The sequence below is a fragment of the Coturnix japonica genome, chromosome 16, assembly GCF_054131305.1.
Source record: "Coturnix japonica strain WE chromosome 16, WE-NBRP24, whole genome shotgun sequence".
In the NCBI taxonomy this organism is placed as follows: Eukaryota; Metazoa; Chordata; class Aves; order Galliformes; family Phasianidae; genus Coturnix; species Coturnix japonica.
The window spans coordinates 951,382-965,136 of NC_140678.1; the positions used below are offsets into that span (position 1 = coordinate 951,382).

General features: G+C 49.8%; 1 protein-coding gene across 1 annotated transcript; it reads left to right on the forward strand.

Moving 5' to 3' along the window:
- The first annotated feature begins 7,481 nt into the window (after positions 1-7,481).
- Positions 7,482-9,983, forward strand: LOC107325644 (4-galactosyl-N-acetylglucosaminide 3-alpha-L-fucosyltransferase FUT6-like). The gene is made up of 2 exons (XM_015886743.3): positions 7,482-7,580; positions 8,758-9,983. Exon 2 carries the CDS (start codon positions 8,766-8,768, stop codon positions 9,852-9,854), a length of 1,089 nt encoding a protein of 362 aa, XP_015742229.2. The 5' UTR covers positions 7,482-7,580; positions 8,758-8,765; the 3' UTR covers positions 9,855-9,983.
- Positions 9,984-13,755: the final 3,772 nt, after the last annotated feature.

Below are 13,755 nucleotides of genomic sequence, written 5' to 3' on the forward strand. Positions count from 1 at the left end.
CTGCAAAACCCATCAGCTCACTGTCAGCACGGAAATACCTTTCTCTATCCCCTCCAGGCTGGATTAATGGGTCTTTTCTATCAGTCCTTGTAGGAAAATGCTCTTTTCTCTGCCTTTGCTTCAGAGCTGCGTTCAGTCACATTCCCTGTGACGGCATTGTGTGGGGATGCTGGGTTCCTCAGAAACACCACGATGGGGAAGGAGCCAAGGAATGGCAGAGCTGCTCATGGTGGTACATGAGGACACTGCTCCACGAGGGCTTAAACAAGGCAACAGCACCCCAGGGTCAGGATCCCCAGAGCGAGATCCATGTGGGGATGGGGCACATCTCTGGGGTCGGTGGGTGTTGGTGAAACAGTGCTGCCATCCGTTCTCTTACTGATGTGTTTATCATCGACCTCATGGACCAGTGGGATCCCAGAGGCCTTTCCACATCAGGTTTAAGAGGACTCTGTGTTGTGTGGCCGTTGGCTGATGGCTTTTAGTGGCACCAGCCCAATGTGTGTGCCCTTAGCTGAACCGTGCCCTCGATCGCTGCTGCTGGATGAGGTTGAGCTTGAAGGGCTTTTAAACCTTAAAACAGACATCTTCAGGTCTGGGCTAAATTATGTCTCCAGAGCTTGTCATTATATCATAAAAAGAGCAGGTTCGTTTAAAATATTTGAACAATTGCCCAGATGGAGGTCGCTAAAGAAGAAACCTCTGTGAGCGTTTGTGGATGTAGAGAGGAAAGCAGGGCTGGAATGCTTTGATTTACGAGCGGGGCTGGGGATGCCCAGGAATGAGCACAGCCTTGGATGGCCCATGCAGGAGGATTAGAAGAGCCGCTGAAATGCTTTGCGGTCGGAGGATTTTGCTGTGGGACCGATGATCAGAAAATAGCAGAAATTCCTTCCTGATGACACGCGACGAGCGAGCGGCGCTCCCGGAGGAGGCAGCTGATGGGTTGGGGGCAGGAGGGGAGGCAGAGCAAAGCCCTTGGGTTGTGTTTCTTTGGGGTGTGGGGTTGTGCTCCTTCCATTGCCGATGTGACTCGGAGGGGTTCCCGCAGCTCACAACCCGAATCCTCGAGGGCTGGATCCTGCACAGCCCGAACCCAGCGGCAGGAGGAGGATTTTGGCTGCATCTGGGGACAGCAAAGAGCAGCTCGGAGGGAGCGGGCGGTGGGACACGGCGGCTGCTCCGCTGACGTCAGGCGGAGTTCGCTGGAGAGGAGCTCAGAACACCCTCACTGGTGTGAATTTGGATACAGCGCAGCCCTGGGGAGGGGGGCAAGGGGGAGAATTCATTAAAACAGCACCACATGTAGAGCGAGGTTATAATTGATTTTAAGCGAGAGCAGCTGACAATCTGGAAACGCATCTTCCCCTCCAAAGACATTCTCATTCTCTCAGCCCCGTCTCCCTGCAGCTCCGCACATGGCACACGGAGGCGATGCTGCGGGGTTGCTGTGAGCCCATCCCGGCAGGGATGCAGGGCACAGCGCGGTGCTCTCAGCTGGAGGCGGCTCTTTCTCTTTCGGGAGCGATGCTCTCCCATCGCTGCGCTCCGTGCGCCGTTCCCACGTGCTGGGAGGTGAGCGGAGCGCTCCGGCTTTGGCACCAACCATTTCTTTTCATTGCAGCTGCTTCTCCGTCCCAGCAAAGCATCAAACCGGGATGGCAGGGTCCGATTCCCCCACACGGGGATTCTTTGGGTGCTTCCCTATGGGACAACCCAGCAGTGGCACATCCAAAACTGCAGCGCTCTGCCTCTCCCACACAGCAATGAGCTGAGCATGGTGCATACTCTCATTATTATTCTCCAAAACAGCTGCTTATTACTGCTTAATCCCTTTCCAAACAGCTACGCTTAAACCAGAATAGTTTGGTTTTATGCCAGTCCATGCATAAGAAGCTGTCCTGAATTATATCTGCAGGCAGATGACTCTTGTGAGGCTTGCAAAATGCTGAGCACCCTCCTGGCAGAGCCTCGATGAATCAAAGTGAGTAAAACACTGCTGCATGCGTGTGTTTCCCACTGGTTGGGGTGCCTGAATGCAATGGTGTGAGCAGAGAACTGCAGTGCTGGAGCTGCCAAGATGGGTCCCCACCACAGTGGAGCACCACGAAGGGGTCACAGCTCCATCTGTGCAACTCCCCAGCATGGGGTTAAACCTTCACTGCTAAAACCCTGGTGGGGTTTTATGGTGTAAAAACTCCCACTTGCAGATGTTCCCCGACCACCACCGGGTTTGCTGTGCTTGCCTGGCAAATGTTTGACACCATGCAGAGGGGATGTTGGTGGATCCAGGATGTTCCGGAGCTCAGACCCAATGCAGACATCGAAAATAAGATAAGACCAAAATAATTTCAAATAAAGCTCGCCTCTTAAAAGCAATAAATAACCTTCAGCAGATGCTGGCTCGCTCTTAATCCAATTATCTATCAACAGGCCTACGCAGCACTGAGAGGAGAAACACACCAACTGCATCTTGTTGGGAAATGGGGCTTCAGCTCCGTCCAGCTTTCGGACTCCAGCTGTGCCCCAAACCCAGCAGAGCTCTCCAAAAACACGCCTGTGTGAGATCAGCACTGTGGGTGAGCTCCCTGTCCATCCTGGTTGCCTTGAGGATGATCAGAGCACTCGGATGGTGATATTTTTGCTCTGAAACACAAAGTCTCGAATCTCTTTGGCCCAAAGCTGCTTCAATGATGCCTTCTAGAGTTCTGTGTTGCAGGTTCTTGGGGAAAAGGCTTTGATAACACAGCACTCTGGTTTTACATCCACCTTCCCTGCTCAGAGCATTGCAGGGCTGTGCATCATGGTCAGGATGTGACATATAGGCTGCCACAGCCTTCAGGATACCCCAAAGGCAGAGCCAGCAGAGCTTTCCACCTCCCCACTCACTGGGTCTGGAGAGAACCCCCTTGGTGTGGTGGTTGAGCAGAGCAGGATCTGGTGTCCTTGCAGCATCTCGTGGTGATCTGGTCCCTTGGCAGCACCCCCAGAAATCAGTGGTCACCATTGGATCTCAGCAGCTCAGCTGGGTCCAGCAGTGAGAGCTGCTGGGATCCCTGTCCACTCACTGCGATGGCGGTTAAGGCATTCCTGGAGGACTGCCCTTGCCAGAGTAAATTGTTGGCAACCATGCACTAATTCTCTTTTATAAACAGAGCGAAGGAGATAAAAGCAGCAGACTCAGCTGCCTCCGCTTTTCCCCTCCAGCGCGGTGCCTCGTGCCCTCACACACCCAGTCCTGCATCTGGAGCTCATTGGGGGCAGCTGCTGTGGGGAGGAGGAGGATGGGAACCAGCTGAGCTGAGCTGCACGCTGCTGCCAGGTCTGGGTATGGCCCTGGAGAGGGAAGGGGTGAGCAGGGCCCCACTTGGGCCGGGGGGTCTTGGGTCACATTGGTGGTGGCAGCTGCAACATCAGAGAACAGGATGGATTAGATGGCTTGTGAGTGAATGCACTGCCTGCAGACCTGCTGTAACGGCCAAACAGCCTCAGGTTTGCTCTGGGCCATTCTTCCCCATCAATCGACAGTGGCCAAATGCTGGTGAAGCATCCTGCTTGTGAGATCTTCTTGCACACGCTCTGGATTTTGTCCTATCCCCAACACAGACCTGAGATGTGCAGTAAGAGCAGGAAGCTCCTCAGGCTCTGCAAAGATGTGGTCAGCTTGAACCCGAAGTTTCAGCTTTAGAAAGGTTGGTTTAATCCTATTCTGCAGCCGGGGTCGTTGCAGATGGATTTCTCCACGCAGGAAGATTTTAGTGGGAAACAAACCACTGTGTGACCACAACGGAAATGTTTGCATTTTCCATTTGCAAGAGGAACATTTTCCATTTGAGAAAGGGAAGTAACTTCTGTTTAGAAACTCGAGGACAGTAAAGCATGACATGAAAATAAACAGCAGGGCAGCCCGACTCACCGCAGCCCAAAAAGAGGCATCTTGAAAGCAACGATTCTCCCAACTGCTACAAAAATGACTTATTGGTGAAGGCTGGAGTCAGATGATAGAGCAGTGTGTCCAGGATTACTCTTTGCAATATGAGACTGTGGTTCTTCAGCTGCACCTTTACTTGTTTATGGAGATTTCCTCTGAAACCAGAGATGTGCTGCCAGCATGGTCTCCATTATAATTTGATTAGTTACATTTCCAGTCACTTGCCCCTTTCATTTTCTCCTTCCAGCTCCTCCCTTGGCCTTTTCTTGGAAAAAAATGCCAATGGGGATCGTCACCCCACTCTGCTTTCTTCTGGCAAGGAACTACTACCAGTGGGCCAACTTGGGAGTGCAGTTTGGCCTTTCCAAAGGATGCTTTGGAGGGGGGCATCCAGCATCTGGTGAGACCCAACCCTCCTCTTCTCCATTCTGGGATGCTATCAGACACATTGTGATTTATGGTAGGAATCAGGTCCTGTCTGCACAGTGGCTGAAGTGGGGTGAAGCAGGTCGGGAGCCAACAGGATCTGCACGTGCTGCAGTGGAAAGGATGGTGAGTTCTGAACTTCACCCAATCACAGACCAACCACACATCCACCCATCGGCCCCATGCTAGGAACCTGGACCCACATCCACACCTCCACTACAACAAAACCAAAGGGAACAACCTCATTTTTGCCCCCTCCTCTCATGCTAAATGATTTTCAGCTCCCCTTTTCCCCTGGAGAATCACAGCAGACAAATGACAAATCACCCCTAATCCACCTGAACTGCTAAATCTCTCAGTAATCCCTCCTCAGCACAGCTCCGGTGCTGCAACAGCCTTCCTTGGTACCATTAATCAGCCAGTTTGGCTGCTGGGTGCCTCATGGTACGTGCCTACACGGGGAGATCCTCTCATTTATAAAACTTGGGGACCTCCCACAGCTCCCCATTCCCCACGACCTCGGCCAGGGGGTCAGCACATAGAGTAAACTGGTTGAGAGGGAAGGTCCTAATATTTATATGGGAAGCTATTAGCAGACAATATCTTATCTGCCTCCTGTTTTGAAGCGGGGGCCGAGGGCGATGGCAGGGCTATGGGCAGAGCTGGAGCTGCCTTATAAATGCCCTGATGTGCTGCCATCCACCCTTGCAGTGCGCACTGTTACACACTGTGTTTCCTTAGGAAATGTGGCAAAAAAGCAAACCAGAACCAAAAGTAGAGAATGAGGCAGCGGGGTTTCAATTTCCCTGATGCTATACTCATTAAATGCTCATCAAAAAGAACCCTCTGCTCCTGGGCTGCTGAGCAGCTGTGGATATAACTTCATAACTCCCTCTTTTCAAGCCCATATCTTCACACAGTGCTGGGAACAGAAGCTCAGACATAATGAAACTCATTGGGAGCAGCAGTTGGTCGGCAGTGTGTTACTGCATCCAGCATCCAGCAGTTCTGGGTGTTCTGCAGCTGTTCTGAACCTAGAGGATCAGAAACCTGTTGCTGGATACCAAGCAGAGCATGGGATTATGTGGTGAGGCACAAACAACCCGATCAGCATCACAGGATCTGTTTTACCTTTGTGGTTAAGTCCCTCCCTGATTCTTCTCTCTTACATTGGAAACCCACATGAGAAGTTAGCAAGGTGATTGCATCTACTGATGCTTCTTTATGCCTGTGCAGGCAAAAAGGGCTGAGGCACCAAGTCATCTTGTTTGGACAGAGCCTCCCCATCCTGCCTGCTGAGGCTCAGCCGTGTGTTTGGGGCTGCCATGCTGTTATTTGCCTCTCTCATTTCCAGTAACGTCTTTGTTCCTGGAAAACCTTGTTCATCTCTGCAGGATGATGATCAGGGAGTGGCCAGGAACTGCAGCTGTGAGTGCCCCAGGCACAGCTCCTCCGTGAGGTTTCGTGACAGAGCTCTGCATTCCTCCAGCTGCTTTGCTCTGCTCTTACAATTCACAGTTGTCCCAAGGAAGGTGCTGCAAGGAAATGCAGTGTTGTTTCCTGGTAGATTCTGCAGAAGCTTTTTGATGGAATTGGAAGCGCTCAGAGGCATTTCCACAGTTATTTCTAATGTGGGCATTAAATGCCTTTACATGCCTTGGTTCTAGGAGATGCATGTGGGTTATGGGACATACACACTGTCCTCTTGGAGTCTCTGTCTTGGGACAATGTTTGTGGTTAGAGAAACACCTCCAAGATCTCACATCTCCATTGTAGCCCTGGGCTTGGCCTCGCATGCTATGCATGCAGTGAGGATATTGCTGCACTGGAGCAAAGGGTTCAGCCCTCTTTTCTTCCTATGCTCATCAAGGTGAACGCTCAGCCCTTAAAGCTCTGCAGTCATTTTCTTTGTCAGCAGAGGCAGCAACCAGTAGGCTCCTCCAAAACTCAGCCCTTTTTCAGTCTTAAGATACAGGGATTGCTCAACCTACTCATCATATAGCAATGATCCTCATGTCTGGTCCTGCCAAGCCTGAATGGCTTCTTTGTTCAGCCTGTGTCACAACTCACATATCACCTTCTGAGTGTGATCTGTCACCTCATGTCACCTTTCCCACTGGGAACAATTCTCCATTCACAGCTTCTCATTTGTTTAATTTCCATCAATCACCCCCTGCCAGCTGAGGTTCCCCATGCCCTGGTTTTCAGGGGTGCAGAAGTCTTGAGTTTTCTACCTGCCTGAAGCCTCTCGTCTGGTGCTACAGGATCCTTCAGCTCAGTTCCTGCAGAGCTTGGGAACTCAAATCTTTCTTCTCCACAGCCTTGAAGAAAACGACATCTGGGGACGTCATGCGGGAGTTTCATTCGTGCTTTTGGCTGCGGTGCTTGTATACCCTCAGCAAGAAACGATATTTAAGCCCTATAATAACACATAATGGCTGTGGGTTTTTTTTTCCCAGCCAAGTGCAGCCAAGCTCAATGTGAGATCAATTCACTCTGGCTGTGGCAAACAAACAGCCTCACCAAGTCCACAGTCCGTGTTGTACAATGCCTATTCACTGAGGCTGGAGACACTCCAAAGCCAGGTCTGTGGTTCTGGGTACAGAAAGGATCCCCTAAGACAGTCCTGATCAAGTGCTTGTCTACCCTGAAGCTCCAGGTGATCCCTGAAGTCACTGGTCCCATGATGCTGAAGGTCCTGGAAAGGTGACTGGAAGAGGAATCCTGCCATAGGGATGGAGGCAGCTGTACCTTGAACCCAGTTACATGCCAGGGGCTTGTAGACCTGGTGCCTCAACCTCCACTCCCTGCTAACTTTAACCACCTTTCTCAAACAAAGATGTCCTGCTGTGTGACAATAGGCGGAGAAGAAAACACATCACCTACAAATCCTGTGGGCCGAGAATGGTAAAGTAAATGAATGACTGCATGTATAGAGGTTCTATGAAAAGTGAGGTGTGCTTTAATCACAGTCAGTAAAAGAGCTGTTCCGTATAACCTTCGTTAATTTATCAGAGGAACCTGTCATGGCTTTTTTATGGCCTATTGACTGGGTGAGGGCTGCCATTTGGCTCACACCATTCAAGATGCAGAGGAACGCCTGGAACACAGCACTTGATCCCACCCCACATCTGAGCTTTCCTTTGTTCTCTTTTCCTGATTGTGCCCTTCACTTCAGTTCTCCCCAGCACTGTGTAGTTTCACACCGGGACTGTTCCTACAGGTGAGTTGCCACAGTTATTTCTTTTCCTTAAGGGCACTGGGGTGCATCAGGGAGGAGGTCTGTGGATATCTCTTTTCACCTCTGTTTGCAGGGAGGTGTTTTTGTTCCCTTTTGCTCTCACATCATGCCTATCAGTAGCACTGGTATAACTGATAGATAAGAAGTGACTGGTGCCAGTCCCACCAGCTTCTGCCAGAAATCCCCTTGCTAGAAATGTTACAGCCACCTTTAAGACACTGCAGGGTGTGGGCTGGTGCTTTATATTCTCCCTTGTCTTGTAAATAAGAGGTAGAAAACTAGGCATGCAGTGAAGACTGTCCTGTTAGACTGTCATGAGAGCTGCAAAAGAGGCAGAACCCAGTTTTTGGGGCACAGGATGTGTGGTATTAGAGACCACAAGAGTATGGGGGATCAATGAAAGCAATTAGGATGCTGCAGAGCTGAAATATCGTGTCTCTGGTACAGAGAGGGTGGACCTGGTTAAAGGGTGGAGGATGTTGCTCTGATTCTGGGACTCTGACCTCCAGACTAATCAAACAGAAAACATACGTTAAAGACTGGTCATTGGGAAAGCTAAATGCAGTCTGCAACTCAGCAACAAGCATCTTATTGGCGTGAGGTTATGGAGGCCTTTAACTGCAGGTTGCTTTTCTGGCTGTTGTGGGCCAAAATTGGGCTGTTCATGCATATATAGATGAATATTTATGTGTATCTATAGTGAATAAAACGGATATTTGTATGTCCTCTGTGTGCTCCTATATCTTGTGTGAATTTAATACCTTTTTCCCGGTGTGACGTCCAACCAAATGGCAGGTCCCAAGATGGCGTCAAAACCAAGATGGCGGCAGCTGCGTGCGTGTGGGGAAACGCCTTCCCGCTCAGCTCACCAGCCAATCACAACGTGGTGTAACAGGAAGGGGCGGGGCTTATGGAGGAAATGGGGGCAGTGGGTGGGGCTCAGGGCTGTGTCCCTCAGTGATGGGCAGTGTTATGGCGGCGGGATGAGGCCTTCCTCTGTGAAATGAGGGGTGTCTGATGAGAACAGACTGTGGGTGGGGATGGAGGAAGGTCTGGGTGCTGTGGAGAGGCCTATGGGTGTGTGTGGGTGTGCACGGCTCCATTGCATGCTGTGCTGGGGTCAGCGTGCAGCTCAGTGCTCTGTCTGTGGTGTTTGCAGATCTGTTCATGGAGCTCTTGGAAGGCAAGAAGATCTCTTGGAAGAAACTCCTCACCTTCCTCCTCTTCAGCTTCATCTTCAGCTTCTGCCTCTTTGCTTCTCTTCGTCAGTTCAGGACTCCTGAACCACAGGATTACAATCCCTATCTGTCTACAGAAAGACCCCAAGCTGGAAGTACCAGCGCGACGCCTAAGAGTGAGCGCAGTCTGACCATCCTGCTGTGGACGTGGCCCTTCAGTCACCGCTTTACTTTTAGGAACTGCACGGAGCTCTTTGACACCCCGAACTGCCACTTCACCACCAACCACAGCTGGTCCCAAAAGGCAGATGCTGTGATTATGCATCACAGAGATGTGTATAGGAACACAGAGAGTCTGGCCCGACTCCCCAGACTCCCATCCCAGCGCTGGATCTGGTTCAACATGGAGTCCCCGAGTCACTCTCCAAACTTAGGTGCCATGGATCACCTCTTCAACCTGACTATGTCGTACCGGAGAGACTCGGATATCTTCACCCCCTATGGGGAGCTGCAGCTGCTGAGCCAGCCCGAGCCCTTCAGCATCCCACCCAAGACCAAGATGGTGGCCTGGGTGGTCAGCAATTGGAGACCAAGCTCCCCACGGGTGAAGTACTACGAGGAGCTGAAGAAACACATCCCCGTGGACGTGTATGGGCAGCAGCACTTGCCCCTGCCCATGGACATGCTCCAACAAACCGTGTCCCAGTACAGCTTCTACTTGGCCTTCGAGAACTCGCAGCACAAAGACTACATCACTGAGAAGGTCTGGAGGAATGCCTTGTCCTCTGGCACCATCCCTGTCGTTCTTGGGCCACCTCGAGAAAACTACGAACACTTCTTGCCCCCTGACTCCTTCATCCACATCGATGACTTTGCCAGCGCCGAGGAACTGGCTCAGTACCTGAAGGAACTGAGCAGGGACACAGAGAGGTACCAGCGCTACTTCCAATGGCGCAAGTGGCTGAAACCTGTGCTGGGGACGGGCTGGGCCGTGCAAATCTGCAAAGCCTGTCACTTCCTGCACAGGACAGAGGCCAGCTACCATGTTGTGCCCGATCTGTCCAAGTGGTTTGTATAACAACTGTTTGTTCAGCTCTCTGCTGCTTTGAGATGGTTTGACCTCGCTGGATGGTGGTGGTTCTGAAGGCTGATTGAATGGGATGGAACTGGAGGGATGAGAGGAGCTTTGAAACAAACAGTAATGGGGAAGAGTTTTGGTGTTGGGTGTGCCTTGTTCTTACTAGAGAATAGTCTATCGGGTTGAATAGGACATTGTATTCTGCTGATACATTAGGTACCTGAATGACATGTTACTCTGGCTGCAGCTCAGTCTTTGGAGAAGCTCAGTGTAAAATGCCCCTCCAGCCTCTGGAAACAGTTCTGGATGGACTCCACTGATTGAAAGGCAGATGCAAGGGGTAGAGGGGGGAAGGTGGGGGAGCAATCTATACAGTCATAAAAGGAGCTCTCTTTGCCTCAGGCTCTGCCTTTGGGTCGCTGCATCAGGATGCCAAGCAGGCAGGAGGCTGCTGTCTTTATTTTACAAGTCTGTTGTTTGGACATCCCAACTTCTGCCATTAGCCGGTGGCCGTGCTCAGGCCGTGCATTACAAACACCTTTTTGTGCCTGACTTTTATTGAACTTCCTGCTGGTGGTCAGGTCATACTACTGGAAAGTTTACTTTCCAGCTGGGGAGCCCCATTGCATGGAGATAAGGGACACAGCCCAGTCTCCCTGCTGCCACCTCCGGACATCCAGCTTGTCTTCCTGACTGCTGCTGAGCCCTGAGCGGAGGTTTCCAAAGGTCTCTTGTAGCCCCAGGATGTTTCCACGAGGAAAGTCAGCTCCAAGTCCAGCAGTGCATATAGAGGCACAATTGTTTTCTCCATCAGCACAGTTTAGTAAAGATTTCCAAAGATTTCCCTCTGCATTTCCTTGTGCACTCATTCTGTGCCTGATGACCCACCAGCAAGACCTTATCTTTAGCACTGTGGTGAGTCTGTTCTTTCACAACCTTTGTCGCCTGTTTTTTTTTCCCTTTCTGCTTTGCAGATTGGTTGAATAGACTGATCATCACAAGCCTAAGGATAAATCCTTCACTTTGAAATCTGAACTTTTATCTCTCCTCTATTTCCCATCCTTCTGATGGCACACATCTAGATGGGGCCTCACCAGTGCTGCTTTGTTTCTTGAAAAGCCTTTGCTGGATCTCAGCAAAGAAATTCACATAGAGAAACATGCTACATCTCCCTTGGCCATATGCTTGCTGGCTGCTTCAAAGAAGAACAAATATTTGTGAAGCAACCATCTTTATTGCCAAATATTTGTCCCTGCTTCTGTCCCTGCCTTGCCTACCTGCAGACACCTCCTCTTTAGCTCCCGGATGCACTGACCGACCTGGTGTTCTTCCCATCTCTAAGCCCTTTATGTCCCAAACAGCTGGAGAAATGTAAGATGTTGATGCTGTTGACTGAGCTGGGATAGATGTGATTAGAGAGAACTAATATTCTGCAGGTGAGTGATCTCCTCGTGCCAATGGACTGGCAGGGACATGGGAACAGCAGGACAAAACCCAGCACGAACCTTCCCCTTCTCAGCAACATGGAGGCACACACAGGCTGAGTTCCTTATGGGATGAGAAAGCTGACACCGCAGTTGGGAAACTCTGGAAGGGGCGACTTAATCGAAGGAAACATCTGGATGGCTGCACTGCGGGGCCTGGGGCTGCTTGTTCCCATCTGCACCCACTTGGGAAACTGCCATACGTCTCCCCAAGAAATGGCACTTAAAATCCCTTCAGCCCAGCAGCATCACCTGTCTGTACATCGTTGCCTGCAAACGTCGTTTTCTCTCTGGACAAGTCAGAATTTCCAAGCATCCCTCTCCAATTTGATCATTAAAACTCCACTTTGTCTTTTCTTTTTTTCCTGGCCTTTCTCTGCTATTTTTTTTTTTTGTGCAGCTTTTGGAGCAGCCCCCCCACTCCCACACACACTCACCCGTGCACACATCGGTGCGGACGGAGATTTATGAGCCTCAAAAGGTGCTTCGTAAAATATTTACAGAGCAGAGCTTCAGGGCCGAGTGGTTGAATTGGCCACGAGATGTCAGATCTCTGGGTGGCACAGCGGGGGGAAGATAAACAGACCTTTTTTTTTTTCCATTCTTGAAAAACCACTATAAACCTTTCAGGTTCAGCGGTGTCTTCGCCTGTTCCCTTCTGCCCATTCAAAGAGAAGGACACCTGGGGCCAATGGGTGGTAAAGATGGAACAAACAAGTGCTGCTTGGTTGAGGGCTGAACTTGGCTGGGATTCCAAATTGCAATGTTTTCCCCCCCCAAAGCAAAATATTAACCACCGTCATCGTTGTCTTAATACGAGGAGCAACAAAACCACAGCCAACGCGGCTGCTGACTGCGAGTTGTTTTCCCTATAAAACTTTTCTAACCTCAGCATTGCTTCCGGATGAGCAAATGAAACACGTTTCTGGCTGACCTTATCAAAACCTCACATTCTCTTTCTCCCCTTCTTTCCCTTTTAAAAATATCTTTTTGGACGTGGTTTTTGACAGAATTGGTGCATCCCTATGGGACATTTCAGCTTTGAGCCAACCAATGATTATTTTTGTGGACAAACCAGCAAAGACTCATTCAGGCAACAACCCAGCGCTGGTAATGTTTTAAATCAATGATTTTGCCTCAGTGTATCTTTGTGATGATGGAACAACATGAACGGGCTGTTGGCGGATGTGCATGGAGGTTTCTGCAGGAAATAGGAAAACAAAACCAAACTCCATCTGCCCGTGGGCCTGCAGGGAGCCACATGGACCCTCTCTTCTCTTCCAAGAGAAAACTCACATTTCCCATTTCCACTCTCATCCCCATCCTCATGTTGGGGATGAATGGCACACCGCGATGACTCGCTTACAGGCAGCAGTAAGATGAAAACCAAGGAGAAATTGATACAAGCACATAGAAATCAATATAATTCTCCTTTTATTTTCACTTTATCGTGAGTATGTAACAGCATCACACCCGAGTTTATGTTTGCTTAAAAAAAATAATATCATACTGCATTTTTATTTTTTCCCTCCCCATTGTTTAGAATAAATGGTAAAAATGTAATAAATGTAAACTGCACTTGGCACCATTTGGATCAATAAATAAAATCTTAAAAAACAAAAAAGGAAAGAAAGAGAGAGAGAGGAAGAACGCGTTACATAGATGGCACACTATGGTATCTAAATAAATAACATAAGTTACTTCGAATAAATAAGGAGTATCTAAAATATAGATGCATTGCATCAACTTCTGCAGATGGTCGGACAGAGCCGACAATACCAGAAGGGAAATGGGGTTGCGCCAATGGCATTGAGTGGTGATGTGGGGACATGGGGATGTGGGGATGCGGGGCTGCCTCTTCCCATTCTCACCCTTCTCCTGCCTATGGCTACCAAATCTCTCCTTTTTTTCCCTTTTTCCCCTTTTTTCCCCTTTCTTTGTTTCCTCTTGGGCCTCAACTCAGAGGTTCTGCCTTGTGTAACCAAGAACAAAACCACGTGGTAGCCCAATTTATGAAGAGATGGCGTCCGAGGTCTCGAATACCGCTGAAAGACCATTTGTCTTGATAAGCTGGGAGAAACGATTTCTTCCCAGCACATTTCTGGACCTGTTTAAATAAAGGGTGCAACGTTTGCCAGTGCTTTCACCGAGTGGAAACAATGATGTTAGGCCTGTTCCCCCTCACTGATACCAAATCGGGAGTGCACCCATGTTGGCAAATGGGATCCCAACTGATGCAAGTGACAGGCGGAGCCGAACCAGAGCCAGAGCCAGAGTTACCCAAACACGGCACGGCCATATGGGGATGTGTATAGTAAAACACAATGAAACGTCCCATAATTCATTATCGGAGAGTCGGGATAACATAACACTCATATTTTGCACTGTCACAACCACTGGAATAGTTCTAAACATCT

Coding starts and splice junctions, on each gene's coding strand:
- LOC107325644 (XM_015886743.3), top strand. CDS start 8,766: ATGGAGCTCTTGGAAGGCAAGAAGATCTCTTGGAAGAAACTCCTCACC.